Genomic DNA, 17,961 nt, shown 5'->3' on the forward strand with positions numbered 1-17,961 from the left:
AAGATATTCATCTACTGTATAAAATGTGTGATTTAATAGCAGTTTGCGCACTAGGTTGTCAAAGAAACTCTTTTCGTAGGTATTTTTTATGTACCCAGATAGCTTATTATATGATTTTACACCCATATAGATATGTAATTTTCCATATGCAGTTGTTCTATGATATATAAGTCATCTTTTCCACGCGTAAGGTAGTTGCTAGTGTCACCATCCCTTTTAATATTATCCAAATGATCCCAAGTAATTTTGAGAAGTTCAGATATGTGTAAAACAATATTATTCGCGTTTATAACAATAACATGATTTCAGCGGATCTTGATATTCTATACTAGTCCAAAAGAAGAAAAGAAGGTGGTTTATTATTAGGTGCCTTCCATTTCAATTCAGGCAGAGCATGTACCATCATCATCTCAGATAGTGTTGGAAGTTTTTTATAGCAACTAGACATGTTTTTAAGAGACTCATATTTTTTGTTTTGTCGAAAAAAAATTTTCCCGTCAAGTAATGGACCATCAAAGACGGGGAGTACAATTTATGAATTGTAGAAGACATGGAAAATGGTCAACTTCGGAGCCTTACCATTCGGCTATGTAGACAGGTAGAGTTATAATTCTTGTTGTGGTTTGTACATAGGGATATAAATAAACTATATTTTATTATAGTTTGGTTTGCGCATGCGTATCTTTTTGTACATAAATTAACAAATGAACGTCAATTTATCTGAAAAGTCGAAGTTTGCGAATTTTTTTCGAGCACTTCCGGTTCGAATTTTAAAATTCTGTTTTCACGGTTGGTAAGACCTAGTAACCCGCTTTCCGAAAAACATTTTGTACCGCTTGTGTGTGCAACCGTTTTGTCGCAAAAAATTAAAGAAAAAATTGTAAAATTTTCAAAAATCGCCATTTTTGGGCGCCATTTTCTCGAAAACACCATCTTTTAAAATTCTGAAATTTTGTCAGATGGTTCAACTTTACATGAATAATAAATACACCATATACCATTCTCGACCAATGCATCATAAATTAACTGCAGCCTTTTAAAGTTAGCGAAGTTTCGTTAACTTTGATGTCTCAGTTAGCAACATTGGGAACAATTATTATTATTTTGATCAAAAAGGTTCTCTGAAATAGTAAAATGAGCCTCTCCCTACTCCGTTTTCTTAAACCGAAGTAATCTGAGGTGGAAATTACGTTTACGAAACACACATATTTTAAGTTTACTTAAAATGACCATCCAATAAATTCTGATGATCTATAAAAAGCCTGAACTATTACCTCAGTGATAATTTGGAATGCTCCAGACAAAGCCTCAATTAAGTGCGATGTCATTACAGTGATCGAAAAAGGACAAAAAGTTTAAAAATTCGAAACGTTTTCTTACGCGTTCCAAAGAAATTTACTGACTTTTTAAACAACAATCCCAGCATGAGAATGGGTCACTCGGAATTTTATAGTATTCGACTGAAGTGGGTCAGTCCGCAACCTGCGAGGGAAGTGTGTATGTGTGTGTTGTGTGAATTTTAAGTTAGCTCCTACTGCGTTGCTACAAATCAAAGGTGCAGCCCGTATTGAAGCTGTCATGAGTGACCTATTTCCTTTAGTAGTATGATCCGTAGAAAATGACAACTGTCTTCTTCAAGAATGTGGTGAATGTCCTGGAGTAGAAGGAATAACTGTGAAGTCTTTAATTATTGATCCTGATGAAAATGAAAGTGTTAGGTATGCCATATGGGAAAACAATGATCTCGTTAAAAAACTGTGCACTTTCTGTTTTTGTATCGTACATTGCTGGTTTCACTGTAAGAATTGTAATTCATGACTACATCAAGAAAGTCTAAAGAGAATTAATTGCTACCGAAAAGCATCGTATAAAATTTCAAGTAACAAATTCTATTTTACTTCGTGTGGACTTCGTTGAAAACTGGACTGTTATTCTGCAAAGTGAAATTCAGAGTTATTACCGGAATATGAAATAACTGATAGTTTTGTTGTAATAAACGACGATAAAACACACGATTCGCCTCATGTACTCATAGCCATAGTCAAGATTCTAAAAATACTCGAAGAAAAGCGAAAATATATTTTGTAGAAATAGGTTTGAATACGTGAAAATAAGTGTACAATTTCCCAAACCGTGTCAGTGATTTCTTATGGTGCTGAATCCCATTTTAAAAATTGCTTTTAGATCTTCGAGATGCAGACAGGTCCGATCAAGCAGTGGTTTTGCAGTGAAACCGGCCATGCAAGAGTTTCTGCGACGGTATCGGGGGGGGGGGGTAAAGAATGTGGCAACAGGGCATAACCTTAGGCAAAAACAGATACACAGTTTTAAAACCACAGAAGAAGAAAAGTGAAATGAATGCAGAAAGTGGGAGGAAACGGGATATCCCCGAGAAAACCCACACGGTGTTTGTCCACCACAAAACCCACACGACGCCAGCTGGGATCGAACCGCCAGCTGGAGACTCCAAGCACCGGAGGTGAACGCTCTACACTGAGCCACCCACTAAAACCGCATAAGAATTCGTGAGTATAGTGCAAGTACAAACTCCGGGTATCACTCTCGTTTTGTTGCCTGGAACTGAATTCGACTTCCGGAAGAAAAAAAGGGAAAGTATGCGACCGGTAACTGGTATTCAACAAAGTCATCTTTGGCTTTCGGAAAATGGCAAAGTTTTTATTGCAGTAACGGGTCACCATGAACTAACTTCATGCTTCCCCCAAAATCGAACTTCTGCAATTCAAAGTGTAGATTTAAGAAATCTACAAAAAGGAACTTTTGTTACATACATATATGTATGGTAACCAGTGGTGCATAGCAGAAATATGATGAATAAATCATGAATTACGTGAAGTTGAAGTGCTGTTTATGCTTCCACATAGACCTTCAGCAGGGTACAGGTTTCCAGGAGACCATAAGAGAAGTAAAAAAAAGTAAGTGAAATTTTGTTTCCGAAGACAATTTTGAGTAAGTGAACTTGAAATTTGTGTGTTTCGTTATCGTAGTTTCCACCTCAGATTATTTCGGTTTAAGAAAACGGAGGAGTAGGGAGAGGCTCATTTTACTGTTTCAGAGAGCCTTTTGATCAAAATAATAATAATAATAAAAAAAAGTCAAGAAAACCTTTTATTCTTCATTTAATGAATGTGAACCACAGACATCATGAAATCATTGCACATTCGTTGTTCCCAGTGTTGCTAACTGTGACATCAAAGTTAACGAAACTTTGGTAACTTTAAAAGGCTGCAGTTAATTCATGATGCATTGGTCGAGAATGGTATTTGGTGTACTTATTATTCATGTAAAGTTGAACCATCTGACAAAATTTCAGAATTTTAAAAGATGGTGTTTTCGAGAAAATGGCGCCCAAAAATGGCGATTTTTGAAAATTTTACAATTTCTTGAACTTTTTTGCGACAAAACGATTGCACACACAAGCGATACAAAATCTTTTTCGGAAAGCGGGTTACTAGGTCTTACCAACCGTGAAAACAGAATTTTAAAATTCGAACCGGAAGTGCTCGAAAAAAATTCGCAAACTTCGACATTTCAGATAAATTGACGTTCATTTGTTAATTTATGTACAAAAAGATACGCATGCGCAAACCAAACTATAATAAAATATAGTTTATTTATATCCCTATGTACAAACCACAACAAGAATTATAACTCTACCTGTCTACATAGCCGAATGGTGAGGCTCCGAAGTTGACCATTTTCCATGTCTTCTACAATTCATAAATTGTACTCCCCGTCTTTGATGGTCCATTACTTGACGGGAAAATTTTTTTCGACAAAACAAAAAATATGGGTCTTTTAAAAACATGTCTAGTTGCTATAAAAAAAGTTTCAACAATAGCTGAGATGGTGATGGTATAATTTTATATTTTTTTGCCTGAGTTGAAATGGAAGGCACCATTATTATTATTATTATTATTATTATTATTATTATTATTATTATTATTATTATTATTATTATGTCGTTGTAACGTTGACATAATAATGTAAATACATTAAGTCTGTTCTATTGTATGTCTGTTTTTGTAGTACGTAGTGAGGATATATATATTAACAAAGAAGAGAATATATACCTCCCACGGTTATGCCGGTTAGGCTAAAGGAGACGATGGTGATGAGAAATTAATGAAATGGTGGAATGAAGAAAGCGGGAGGAAACGGGAGATCCTCAGCGAAACCTACGCACATGGTGTGTGTCCACCAAAGGTTGAATATGCTAACTGCACAGGTTATTTTTGTAAGTTCTAGAATTATTAATTTATTTATTCTTTATTTTATAATATTATTTATTCTTTACTATTTATTTAGTATTCATATTTAAGTTATTTGTAAAGGTTATTTTATAAATTAGATATGTATGTATATGATGTCAACAGGGGGGGGGAAAGGGATTAGCGAATTTTGTTTGTTTTATATTCTGTTTATGTGATTGAAGGAGATTGGCTGAAGTAGCCTGTGGTAGCCAATCAGCATTCAGGAATTGTTTCGCTGTCTCTTATATTTATAATCTGTCAATACCCTTGTCTTTATAGTATCTGATGAAGCCAAAGTGGATACTTGACGAAACTGTTAGAAGTCTATAATTTTTACGATAAACGTTTTGCTTTTCAGTGCAAGTAGTTTAAATCGGATTTAAGTCTACTAAAGCAAAGCGTGTACAATTGAAAATTTCTGCATTCTAGAGTAGCCTAAGTACTTTTCCATCTTTTTTTCAGGTGCATAAGAGAAGATAATGTTGCTGCCAATCCAGAGATAGCCCAGAAGACTAACATATGCAAGGAAAATATGGTAAAGAATAATATAGAACATCTTACTACCAACGCAAACGCTGTAGTTTCTGGAAATGCAAAAACCGGTAATAATTCAACAGTTGTGCATAGTATATTTAAAGATAAACTTTTTGAAGGAGATTTAAAATCAGCGCGTGCAATCTCGGAGGAGCGTTTAGCGTTGATGAATTGTGAAGTGTGTGGCAAAGAATTACAAAGAAGGAGTCTGAGGCGACATCTGTCACGCAATTGTAAAGGAGGGCGTAAGAGGACAAAAGCAGAGTTGAGGAAACTTGCTTCTAAAGAGAGATACAAACTGGAAAGATTTCACTGTAACGAGTGCAACGAAAGTTTCAAAGACAAAGGGAGTTTCAGAGAACATTTACTTTCTCATATTCCTCGGGAAGAGCATACGTGTAGTGTGTGTGGACTTGTATTTGGAAGAAAACAGAGCTATAGAATGCATGTAAAATCCCATTCAAGAAGAAAAATAAAAGATTTTCCTTGCAGGTACTGTAGTCGTGCGTTTTGTAAAAGTGAAAGCCTCATTTCCCATGAAAGAACACATACAGAGACTGTAATACTTACGTGTGACACATGTGGGAAACAATTTACGTGTAAAAAGAGCTTAGACAAACATTTCCGTCGTCATACAGGCAGAGGGAAGCTTGTGTGCTCCGTTTGTCAGAAAGTGTTTTATGAGAAGTATCTGTTTTCCCAACATGTTAAGGTTCATTTCAATCAAAAGGATTATAAATGTGATCAGTGCGAAAGCTCTTTTTACTCGCATAAGAGTTTGAAGCAGCATATTCTAGCAGTTCATATCAACGTAGATGCCTTTGTATGTTCTGTGTGTAATAAGGCATTCAATAGGAAATCAACTTTAGATACTCACATGAAAGTCCATTCTGATGAAAGACCTTTCGTGTGTCCTGTGTGTGGCCAAGCTTTTAAGTATAAGAAAGTGTGTCAAGATCACGTGAAAAAGACGCATTTGAAATCTTTGGAAGCGCCAATTTCGTAGCGTGATTTTTGGTGTTGCTTGCGTTTTTTTTTTTTTTTTTTTTTTTTTTTTTTTTTTTTTTTTTTTTTTTTACGCTTTGAATTTATGTGATGAGTCAGTTAAAACAAGGAACTCTTGTAAAAATACTTATTTAAATGCTGTAAACAACTCATTTTAATACTCATTTTCAAAGATCTTCGTCATTGTGTTTGTTTGAAATTTAGAGTCCGTTTTCAGCGCTGAGGCTATATGAAACGTGGACCTACAGTTTAAGGTGAAGTTCGAATCACCGTAATCACCGTTCGGACCCAAGAGGAACGGGAGCGGGGAATGGTGGAAACTTCATAACGAGGAACTACATAATTTATACGATTTACCCAACATTGTTAGGGTCGTCAAGTCTAGGAGGCTTAGGTGGGCAGGTCATGTAGCTAGAATGTAAGAAAGTAGAAGCGCTTTCAAAGTCTTGACTGGAAGACCAATCGGAAAATTACGACCATTAGGAAGACCTAGGCGCAGATGGGAGGACAATATTAAGATGGATCTCGCAGAAATAGGAAAAGAAAACAGAAACAGGATCCAGTAGACTAAGGAGAGAAGTCAGTGGAGAGCTTTTGTGAACGCGGCGTTGAACCTTCGGGTTCCATAGAGGTGTTTTTTAAGTATATTGATACGCAACCTATGGTATTTTCAGCAAAATAATGTAGGTCTACAATTTTGGAAGTTACTAAGAAACAAGATTATAGTATATAATATCTATAATACATATCATAGATTATAGATTATTGAAACTTAACATTCTAGAATGCAAAGACAGATTCCAGCATGCTTGTCATATTTACCCTCCATATAATCAAAATGATATTAAAAAAAAAAAGTGTAATTGAAATAACTGCTGACCTATCAGGCTTCCACCAACACTGCACTAGTAGATATAAGAGTTAATGATAGGATTTTAAATTTCAAAACAAAATTTTATTGAATGAGTTTCTTTTAAAAAATGGTATATCCAAGCTTGTATATACTGAAACTTAAAAATGTATACAGAGGATTGCGAAGGATATTACTAAATGCCTGTGCTCTTAATTCTTTTTATCCTACAGTAGTTAAAGATCAATGAGGGGTGTCTCATAATTACTCCCACTGCCCCTATCAAGTTAGTCTTGAAAAAGAAATGATCATAATAGCAATCATGTTTTTAATTTGTTTATGCTTTGGGAAAAGAGGGACTTTTTGTAAGTTATAGTCGTATGAATTACATTAACATTTACAGCTATCTTCTGAAGTTGAAAAGTTGCCTCCAGTTGTCACCCTTCTGAACTTGCCTTTAGCGACATCGCAGTTGGGGATCCCTATTGATTTATTAATGAAGTCATTGTTGCTGTTCCAACTAGCACGTCACGCTTTCTATTCACGTCAAATTTTTACGCTTGTGTTTTCACTTGAATAGCCGTGTTGTCGAGAATACAATCAGTTGCTTTATTTCGGATTCGTCAGTACATTATCTAGGGTTATTATAAATGATTCGTTGGCTTTTAAAATCTTTTATTTTTAAAGGTATGGATTGCACTTGTTTTCTGTGATCACATAACAAATATTCGTCTCTTAAATTTCCATATTTCCGCATTCAGACTTCGTTTCACTGTTTCTGCTGCGGTTCGGTTGATTGATTGGACTTACCGTCTCTCAGGAATAAACCTGTATGAGACGGCACATATTGCTTAGCTTCTACACTGGTTTTGATCTGAGACAAATATTTTTTCGAGAATCAAACTCAAGAGTACTTACACACCAAGCACGAGCGTTAGTTACATGTTCATGAAGAGAGAAATATGGAAACTTTGTCCCTTATTCCAGTTCAACGTACATTCCAAAGACAGTGTGAAACATAACTGCCAGGTCAATACGATAAGATTACAGGTTTCTTCTGTAACGTAAAACTAATTCAGGAGTGACAGTTCCGTGCGTCGTGTATTAAAACCGCCAAACCACACAAATCACGAATTTAGCATTCTGCTTGCAACAGTTTGAAAGATTTTGTGACGACGATCACAGAATCTGTTTCGTTTCCAACTGGTACAACGTTCACGAGTAGACGACGATTTTAATCGAGTCGCTGCCCATGTGGTCTTAGTTGCGAGGCAACAGTAAATTAGCAATAACAATGCCTCCACATGAGGTACAGAAGGTCCTAATGCTTTTGTGGAAGGTGGACGAGGATCCCCAGAACTGAACACCTTCCGTACCACCACTTTTTTTTTTTTTTTTTTTAACTGTTCATTTTCAAAAAGTCACAATAATAAGTGTATTTCAGATATGGCTGTTTCGTAATTGAAATATGATACAAATAACTTCATATTCCTATAAGGTGGGATATTACGTCATTTGCGCTCTGAAGTGGTTGCTACCTGAACGAGGAACTCATACTGCTGGGTTGAGCAGAGTGCTGATGTTAAGTCGGTTATCCAACCTTACGGTTTTATTATTATTTCTTTTAAGGAAATCTGTGAAACGCATTCTTTATCTTCCTTCCTGGTCAGCAACATTGCATGAGCTCAGAATGCAAACACCGCTGTGTAGTTAAGTATCAACGCTCGTTCATACATCGTCATAGGAGCATGGTAGCTGAGTTGTAGACGCTCACATCTGCTGGGACGGGTTCCTGGTTCGCTCACCGTCCCGAGTCAAGGAACATAAATCGAACGATTGTAATAGTATGAATACTACTTGGAAAGTCTCCATTTTTTGTTATGTGTAATTGACAATTTTTAAGGTAGTACTTGGTTAAATACAGTTTTTAAAAATACAATGAATAATTAGCATAACACTGATAAATTATAGTTACGAAAACAGAGAGCTTTACCTTTGCTTTCGAGTTGTGATGAATTTTTCTATGGTTAACGCACTTTTAAGGCTTCATTTTTGCATAGTCAAACAAAACGTTTAGTTTTACTAATATTGAGAATAGTAAAGTATCTGTCAGTAGACGAAAAATTAATTGTTTTCGAGGGAATTGATGATAATATTTAATTATTTTTACGTATTCTCTTTTTATCCAATTTTTGCGCGTTACAATTTCAAGGTTAATCGTAAGAATTATGAATGCACCATAATCAGAATTTTTTCAGATTCTTTTTATTGACTAATAGACAGAGGTGTTAGGCTGTTGAGCACAAGGCTGTTATTTGTGAAGAGTTCTCCTCCCTTTAAACCACAAATCTGTGTTTGATAGTGCGTATTGTAATAAAATAACGCTTTGATTTTTCCTTCAGCCAATAAACCATAAGTCTGCAATGTAAAATGTACTGAATTAGGTAAGAAGGATTTCCATCTCTCTCTCTCTCCTTTGATTATTAGACAATTACAATGTGTAAATTATATGTATACTAGTACAGTAAAAATATAAAGTGAACTTCCCCCCCTCCCCTCACTCTCTTGTGTTTACAACAACAGTCTGTGGCTGCGGCCGTGGTGGCTCAGCCGTAGAGCGTTCACCTCTGGTTCGTGGGGTCCTTGGTCCGATCCCCGTTCAAGCCAGGTGAACTTTGTGGCGGACAAAAACCGACTGCGTGGGTTTTCTCGGAGTTCTTCCATTTCCTCCCACTTTCTTTATTCCACCATTTTATTCATTTCTCTTTATCACTGTCTCCTCTATCGTAGCCGGCACAACCCTGGGATGTAAAACTCAAAGATTGGCTTGTGGCTGTATAGAGGAATTAGCTGGTATTTTATGCCATGTGTCGGTGGATACTTTGTTTGTGGAATTATCAAGATAACCATGTTACGGTGAATGCTAGCTGGTGCTGATACCGCAATCCGTCGGGATGGTAAGATGACGCTTCAAGATCAGTGGGTGAGAATTGTGTGTGTTAAACTGGCTAAGGCATTTGCAAAAGACTTTGGTCTGCTACGCCAAGCGTACGGGGAGAAAGCATTGCTCTAAACCCAAATTCACGAGTGATACAAGCAATTCACAAGTAGTTGTATACCTAGACACACGAGTTTTTCGCAATGCGCGATAAAACGAAATGCTTCAGAATTAAGTAATTTTCAGTTTCTTGACGTCTTATGATATTCTATGTGTATTTTCATTGGTTTCCGTTCATTGATAAAACGCGAAGTTAGCAGTTTTGCGCGAAATTTCTAACAATACGCGAAATTTGAAAAGTACGTCTGTTTTCATTAATTTAAAAACGCCAGTTTTCCGCTGACGGAACGGTAGAACAAGGCATGAACGGTGCATTTTGAGTGATTTGGACACGGCTTTAAAGAACATGTTGTGCGTTAGCTATTATTATCGCAGCTGGATGGGAGGAGCTGTTTTAATTAGCTAGCCATGGTCAACCGCATAAAACACGTTGCCTGTCTTGTCACCAGTGCTGGCGCCAAATTGAACGCGCCGTCACCTTTGTTCAAAGTCTGCGTTTTAGAATGACACGCTGAAGCAGCTGACGTGTTCAGTTGTGTCAATTCATTTCCTTGTGATTGTGCTGATCCGTAACACTTTGTCTGTGATGGGGAAGCTGGAGATAAACATCCAGACTAAATCAAAAGTGCTCGAAAATGATGGTTTTTATCTTTCTGGATCGTATATATTAATGTGTCTTTTCCACAAGAGATACAAAGTGCAAAACTTTATTTGGAAAGTGTGACAAAACGCGAAATATGAAAAACAAAATTCGAAATTTTCAAATTGTTAGTGCGAAAAACTCGTACCCCTATGCATACCTAAACGTAAAAAAATTCCGATCTGCTAGAACGGGAGAAATCATGGCCAGAGTTCAGGAGGAGGTCCGACGAAACCACACACTGTCCATAGATGATGTGGCAAACGTGACAGAACTCTCTCATGGCTGGGTTTATCCTATCTTTTCGAATGATTTGCAGAGCCACGTGTATGTGAACAACGGGAGGAGCGCACAGTGATCACTGGAGAATTCAACAATGGAGTGGACCAGATCTAGATTTTTTGAACAAGGTGATTACTGGTTAGAGTCATCCTATTTCCTGTACAGCCCACAATTCAAACGGCAGTTGTCGACTTGAAATCACCTTTCTCACCCTGTCTAGGAAATATTTATTGCAGACAGGTTCAAGGAAAAGGCTGTGCTAGAAGTTTACTTCGTTATCAATTTCGAATTCATTCCTGAAGGTCGTACTGTCAGTCGCCATGCATATGTAGCTGTTCTTCATCATCTTTATGATGCAGTTCATCGGTAAAGATCTTATTTGTGGCAAAGCAATAACTGGTTCCTCCACCACAACAATGCTTTCCTTCCATAGCTCCATATTTTCCGGATCTGGTCCCAAGTAATTACTCCCTCTTTGCGAAAAGTAAACAGTTTCACGAAGGGCAGAGATTGTTTCAGGTGGTGAAGTCAGGACGTCTGCGACGAGGGTTATGAAGGTCCCTAAAGATGGCCTCCAAAGCTGTTGTGACAAATGGTATGAACTCTAATATGAACTACGTAATTCCCTCAAGGTTATTACTCCTAAGACAGTGTTATATATAAAGGTATATTGTGTGTACAATGAAGGTTAGTGTAACCTTTAACTAACCTTCCAATAGTTCTGTTTATTTTTGACAGTACTGGTATAGATAGGATACTCTTTTCACTTCATCTTTCAATGCTAGAACTTTTACTCCACGTGAAATACCCTTTAGAAATATGGATGGTATATAAACACACAATCAGTTGTTTCGTTGAAGACGTGTGTGAGATATAAACACAGCATTTGGGCGGATAGGACGGATGTGGTATATAAACACATCTGACGAATAGGACGGATGTAGTATATAAACAGAGTATCTGGACGGATGCGGTATTTAAACACAATACGGATGAATAGCACAAATGTGGTATATAAACATCTGGAAGGATAGGGCGGTTGTGGTATATAAACACATCTGGGCGGAGTGGACTGTGTTGTTAATAAGCCTCGTTTGCGTGTAATTTGTTAAATAAGTCGTTCAATATCCTGTCATAGGATTGTATGGTGTCTAGAGCGTATATTTTTTGCGTCTCTAAAGGGCTAATTGTATTAAAAACATGACTGAGTACCTTTTTTTTATTGGGTATTATTCCACACGCTCAAGATAGTAAAATTGTTGTGTATGTAGTACATAACAGGTTATGCCCATCTTACAACGTGATTAATAAGCAATAACAGTAATTGGGGATAAGTTAATGTGAGAAAAAAGTCACAAGCATGTCAGATAACAAGTGCAAAATGTGTGGAAAATAATACATAGCGTAAAGGAAATCTTATTTCGGAGCCCAAACAATTGTCTTAATGGTACTCATATAAGGGTCCATGGCAATCACATCTTTAAACATAGACATCAGATGTTATTTATTTATTTATTTATTTATTTATGTCTTGTGTTCAGTAGATCACACAGATTTGTACAGGTTGTATACATAGTGTAGAACGTTATATTACAACAAGAACGTTATATAATTAATAAATACCTAACTTATTAGCCTTGCAGTTATTTATTCTAATAAAGTATGACATTATTTATTTATAAGAGATTGTGTAATGGGTACAGTGAAACCTGTAAACTTGGCTTCATTTTTGTAATTTCTCCATATTTATTTAAAAATGTATTAGTTTTTACTCTATAAGTTACGCACTTATCATGATATTTTGCCAGGACCATTATTCTAATTTAAGTTTATCTCTGATACAGAGTAGCTAAGTTGCTAATTGACCATATGCAATCTTTTTATTGGAAATCTTCCAAAGCATTCGTCACTATTATATTTCAAATGGTCAGTAGATGCAATGAAAAAAGTAACAAGCATTGGACTTTGAAAGTGATTTGTCCAAAAATATAGATGGTAGCATTTTATTGTTTGTTTTGCTTTTCTTTATCTGTTGACGCCAAATGTAAATACAGATCTGCATCATTAAGCGCCTGCCCTACTAAAAATAATGCAAAATTTACCATTTTTTTTGCTTGTTTATTCATAAGTGAAAGGAGATAATGACATGCAACTTACCACAATCATAGATAATGTTATTCTACAACAGAAAATATGAACCTGAAGAATTTTCAGTGTTGCTATCCATAGAAATTACAGTGTTGCCAGAATAACAATTTCCCTAAAATCTAAGTTAAGGCAGCGACTGGAGGAACGATCTCAACTGCATTTGGTTACGTATTGTGTTGTTTTGGTTCGCTGTGAACTACTTTTAAATAGCATTATTATTTAGTTTTAATAACTGTATGTTAAAACTATTTTGTTTATTACAAACTAAATACAACTATTATTTAAAAAGTGGTTCACAGGAAACCAAAACAACATGATACGTAATCAAATGCAGTTGAGTTCGTTCCTCTAGTCGCTACCTTAACTTAGATTTTAGGGAAATTGTTATTCTGGCAACACTGTAATTTCTATGGATGGCAACACTGAAAATTCTTCAGGTTCATATTTTCTGTTGTAGAACATTGTCTATGATTGTGGTAAGTTGCATGTTGTTATGTTCTTTCACTTATGAAAAACAAGCAAAAGAAAAATTGTAAATTTTGTGTTATTTTTAGTAAGGCAGGCTCTTAACCTTTCCCATCCATATTTTACAATATTAAACTGCTAGTCCAATTTAGACCTATTTACTGAACTGTGGATGTTCTTCGCTTCCTTCACGCATCCCTATTGCAAGGTAGGATGATAAATATTGAAATACAACGAATAAACCAGTTAGTTTAATAATAATAATAATAATCATCATCATAATCTTACGTGCTGAGAACAACTGAAATGCAGCAAAAATACAGCACTTGGTCATATTTTACAACATTATCTTAACACTATAATATAGTAAAAGAGATAAATAATGATTAATTATTTAACGCGAATTGATAATAAGATAAACTATGACAGTGTATTTAATATCAATCCCTATAAACACTGAGACGTCAACAACTAAAAGTAAAGATTAAAACAACTACTAAGGTATGCTAAAAATTCTAAAATAAAAGTAATTTTAAAATATGCATCTATTGTAATTTGTTAAAATTCTAGAGATTAAAATATGTTTCCTATCATATCTATCATGTTTCCTATCATAGCATCTACAGTATTATGTGCTTGCAATAAAATTTTTACCCTTATACCGTATATAGGAACTTTAAAATCCACATTTTTTAAAAATATAGTCCGAGTTACATCGACTATCAAGTATCTTTTTTACAAATACATTGTCAATCAATTTTCTCCTGTCAGCCAGTGGTTTTAGTTCAAAATATGTTTTCCAGTATTAATATGTGCTGGAGTAATAATCCAGTCCTAAATTAAAACAAGGTATTTTAAGGAAACACTTGCCGACCATTTCAAGTTTGTTCACGAAAGTATTTGTTAGACTTTTCCAAATCACCGATGCATATTCTAATTTTGATATTACCAGTAATTTATATAGGAGTACAGAAGTATCTGACTGACAGAAAGCAGGCCACTGATTAAACAAGTAACCAATGATTTTTCTTGCTTCATTACATACATTTTGTACATGATCACCACAGCGTAATGACCTGTCAAACGTTACACCCAAATTCTTCATTACGTCAACTTCCTCCATTATAGTACCTTATATTTCGTATTGACTCACGTAGTATCGCGATTTGTTACTATAGCTCATACACTTAGTTTTTAAACAAGTGATACTCATACTGTTATCTTTACACTACGTAATGAATCTACTTAAGTCTTCTTGTATCCTAACGTTGTCCTCAAAATTGTTTACTACTCTAAAATGCTTAATGCCATCAGTAGACTTCGGATTTTCGCGTATTTGCATGTTTTTTTCCTGATGTAATATTGATATGCTCTTTAAACATAAATTCGTTTCAGCTGTTTCGGGGTAAAATAGCAGTGTTTTATAGTGCATATATTTGCATAGTGCATGATTACGTCGTTACTGCATATAAATGCATATTTAAAGGAACGACCAAATTGATAATTTTTAACGTCCAACACCTTTCCTTATAAATGGAATTTCAAGTTTCTACCCCGCCAAGTGAACTTGTGGTGGACAAACACCGTGTGCGTGGGTTTCCTCGGGGTTCCCCCGTTTCCTTCCGCTTTCTTCACTCCCAACATTTCATTCATTTCTCATCATCACCATTTCCATTAGCCTAGCAGGCATAACTGTGGGACGTAAAACTCAAAGATTTCATTTCATTTCTTCAAGTTTCTAATAGACTCAAAGCTTTGAAATGGTTCATTTTGTCTGTTTAGAATATCTTCGAAAGTCATGTGAAAGGAGAATAAGAAAGGGGTGAGTGATTCATCCTTTCGGGAATGATGCATGACTGTGGCCTTTCTGGAAGAAGATATAAATGACGGTGTCAAATTACGTACAACCAAATTTCCACGTTACCCGTCTCGGAAGTTAAAGTTGCTCCTGTTGTGTGTGTGGATTTGAAATTGTGTGGTCCTGTGGAAGTATAAGATTACCGGAAGAAACATCTTGTAGAAGTTATCTGTTGAAACAATGGATTGAAGTCAAAGACGTTAACAATTCAGGAAAAAAAATATTTTGCAAATTGTATGCTAAACAAGTAAAATTTTCAAAGAAAGTAAGTTTGTTTTAAGAAGAGGACATTTCTATTTTGTTCGACAGCAAAAGCCCAAACTTCAGCAGCGCCCAATTTTTTGGCCTTCTTATATTTTCATAGCAGTTTGAAATCTGGTAAGGAGTTTATACAACTATCAAATAACCCAGATGTTTTTTTTTTTTTTTGCATACTTGATAGAGTTCATCCCAAAGAAATCGATGAAAAATGTATTTCGGAAGAAAAAAATGACCAACCCTTTTGAAAATGAGCATAACAATTAAAATATTTGGTTTACAAAATCTAAAACATATCGCAGTGAGATAAGTTCCCGAGTTTTCCTTTAAGCAGTTTATGAAAGTATTTAAATACAAGTTTGTGTTCCTTTCAATATGTACCTTGGTCTCTCGAAACGTAACTTTTTCACTAAGTATTCTGTTATGTTTTCAATAATTTTACCTCCTTCCCATTCATGCTCCATGTCTCGCTCAAATCAGTTTATTCAATTTAAAGCATCAATATTATACATTGTAAATTATTGCTGTTCCAAACGGACAATGTTACACTAGAAGAAAATATTCTAGAATTTACACATAATTGAATTCAAAAGGTAATTTCAAGTGAATTTATTTTCTTGTAACCAAGAACATAAGATTTTGAATACAGACTTTTAATATAGTAAAAACTGCCTTCAACAGCCCCCTTATTAAACGGAAATTTATCTTAAACGGAAATATTTCAGGGTGCCATGAGTTTAATGGTAAAAAAAGTGTTAAATCTCTTAATTAGGCGGAACCTGTGTTGTGAACAACATATGTTAAAATATACTTTTTAGCGTAAAATTTCAAGTTCCGGAATGCAGCGTTTAGAAAGAAATTCTATGAGAGGTTAGGTATATGAACCATGTTGTCTGTAAAGGTCTTTCTTTTCTTGTTACCTTACTTACACATTTAACCTTCAGTCCACCGCCATATAAGGCCCTAGATACCGTGCGAGTTTTTGAACGAAGTGCAATTTTCATAGTTATTTTGAAATACCAATAACTCGTTCTCTAGTTGGTCTAGAGAAATGGAACAAGGAGCATAAATACAACTTTTTTTTCCCAAAAGTTAATAAAATTTCTCATTTAACTTTAGCTTTTGATTGGTTCATATTTATCCCTTTTAGTGCATATTTGCATATATTCGTGATTTTTAGCGCATATTTGCATGTACACAAGGGTTGAATTTTTACTAATGGCAACGACGGTATATCTTGAGAAGTAGAGTGCTTACAAGGTTCGAAGTTTTACAGGCCCTCGATGTAATCATCAGCATTGTGAATCACGCGTTTCCAGCGATGTGGAAGCCGCTGGATGCTGTTGGCAGTGCTGAATCTCTGGATAGTGCAAATGGAGCTATCAGTCGCCCGGAGATCATCAACTGTACGGAAGCGTGTCCCACGAAGTGGTTCCTTCATCTTCGGAAAGATGTCGTGGTCGCAGGGACTTAAATCTGGAGAATACGGGAGATGATACAGCATTTCCCAATCCCAACGATGCAACTAATCAGTGACCGTACCTGCTGAATGTGCCCTTGCATTGTCATACAGAATGATGGATGGGTTCGTCAGGAAGTGGCGTCATTTTCGTCTTACAGTTGCTCGCAGGTCGTTTTGCAAAAATTGCAGTAGTACTCTGCACTAACGGTGTGTTCTTGGGGGACGGTATGGTTTATGATTAGACCATCCCAATCGTATGCAATGATGAGCATAGCTTTCACATTGGTTGGGTTATTCCAAACTGTTTTTCTCGGTGACGCAGGATGACGCCACTCATTGGATTGGATTGGCTCATACCCTCTGGCCAAGATCTCATCAATAACAATGATCCGCCGTAAGAAGGCCTCACCGGAAATGGAACTGCTGGACATAAGACTGATGCATCTTGCTGGGATTCTACAGGAACTGGAACGACTGGAAGCAGAATTGCTGCAGCTCTCCTTGGTTGCTGCAGGAACTGCTGGGAACAGGATGCTGCACCTTTCTTGGGTGCTACAGGAAGCAGAATTGCTGCATCTCTTCTTGGGTTCTGCAGGAACTGGAACGACTGGAAGCAGGATTGCTGCATCTCTTTTGTTTTCTACAGGAACTGGAAGCAGGACTGGCTGTATTTCTTCTTGGGCTCTGCTTTGGTTGACAGCAGCCCTCGTCCGGAAATAGCTGTCCATGGCCAGGTGAAGAAAGTGTCCAGGAAGTTTGATGGGAAGGAACTCAAAGTCGTAGATTATGAAATGAAAGTACGCTGGTGCATGAGTAACTCTGTCGGATTGTAGGCAAGGATTTTCGTTATTTTGATATCGAATTATAGGAGGAGGAAAGAAAAAAGAAAATGGAGAGTAAAAAAGAAATGATGGGACATGTTTGATACAATGTATGCATCACAAGAATTACTGTTGACAAAGGTCACGGGTGAAAAAAATGTAATCGGTGACAGACAGAAAATAATGCAATTTGTTTGTAAGAGGCAATAATTATTCAAGTAAAATTTAAGAAGAAAGCCGTGATTGAAACTAATCGGGAGTCGAAGGCAGGAACTCGTGGAACGAGGGACAACACAAACTGCAAGGAGG

General features: G+C 36.1%; 1 protein-coding gene across 1 annotated transcript in view; it reads left to right on the top strand.

The window, feature by feature from the left end:
- The window catches only part of LOC145691022 (uncharacterized), a 36,103-nt gene extending 23,829 nt beyond the window's left edge, over positions 1 to 12,274 (top strand). The window contains exon 3 of the mRNA XM_081766564.1: positions 4,734 to 12,274. Within this exon, the coding sequence (XP_081622690.1) occupies positions 4,734 to 5,811 (1,078 nt within the window). The 3' untranslated portion in view covers positions 5,812 to 12,274. The remainder of the gene's footprint in view (positions 1 to 4,733) is intronic.
- The last annotated feature ends 5,687 nt before the right edge of the window (positions 12,275 to 17,961 follow it).

The sequence above is a fragment of the Thermobia domestica genome, chromosome 7, assembly GCF_964235325.1.
Source record: "Thermobia domestica chromosome 7, izTheDome1.hap1.1, whole genome shotgun sequence".
NCBI classification, from domain to species: Eukaryota; Metazoa; Arthropoda; class Insecta; order Zygentoma; family Lepismatidae; genus Thermobia; species Thermobia domestica.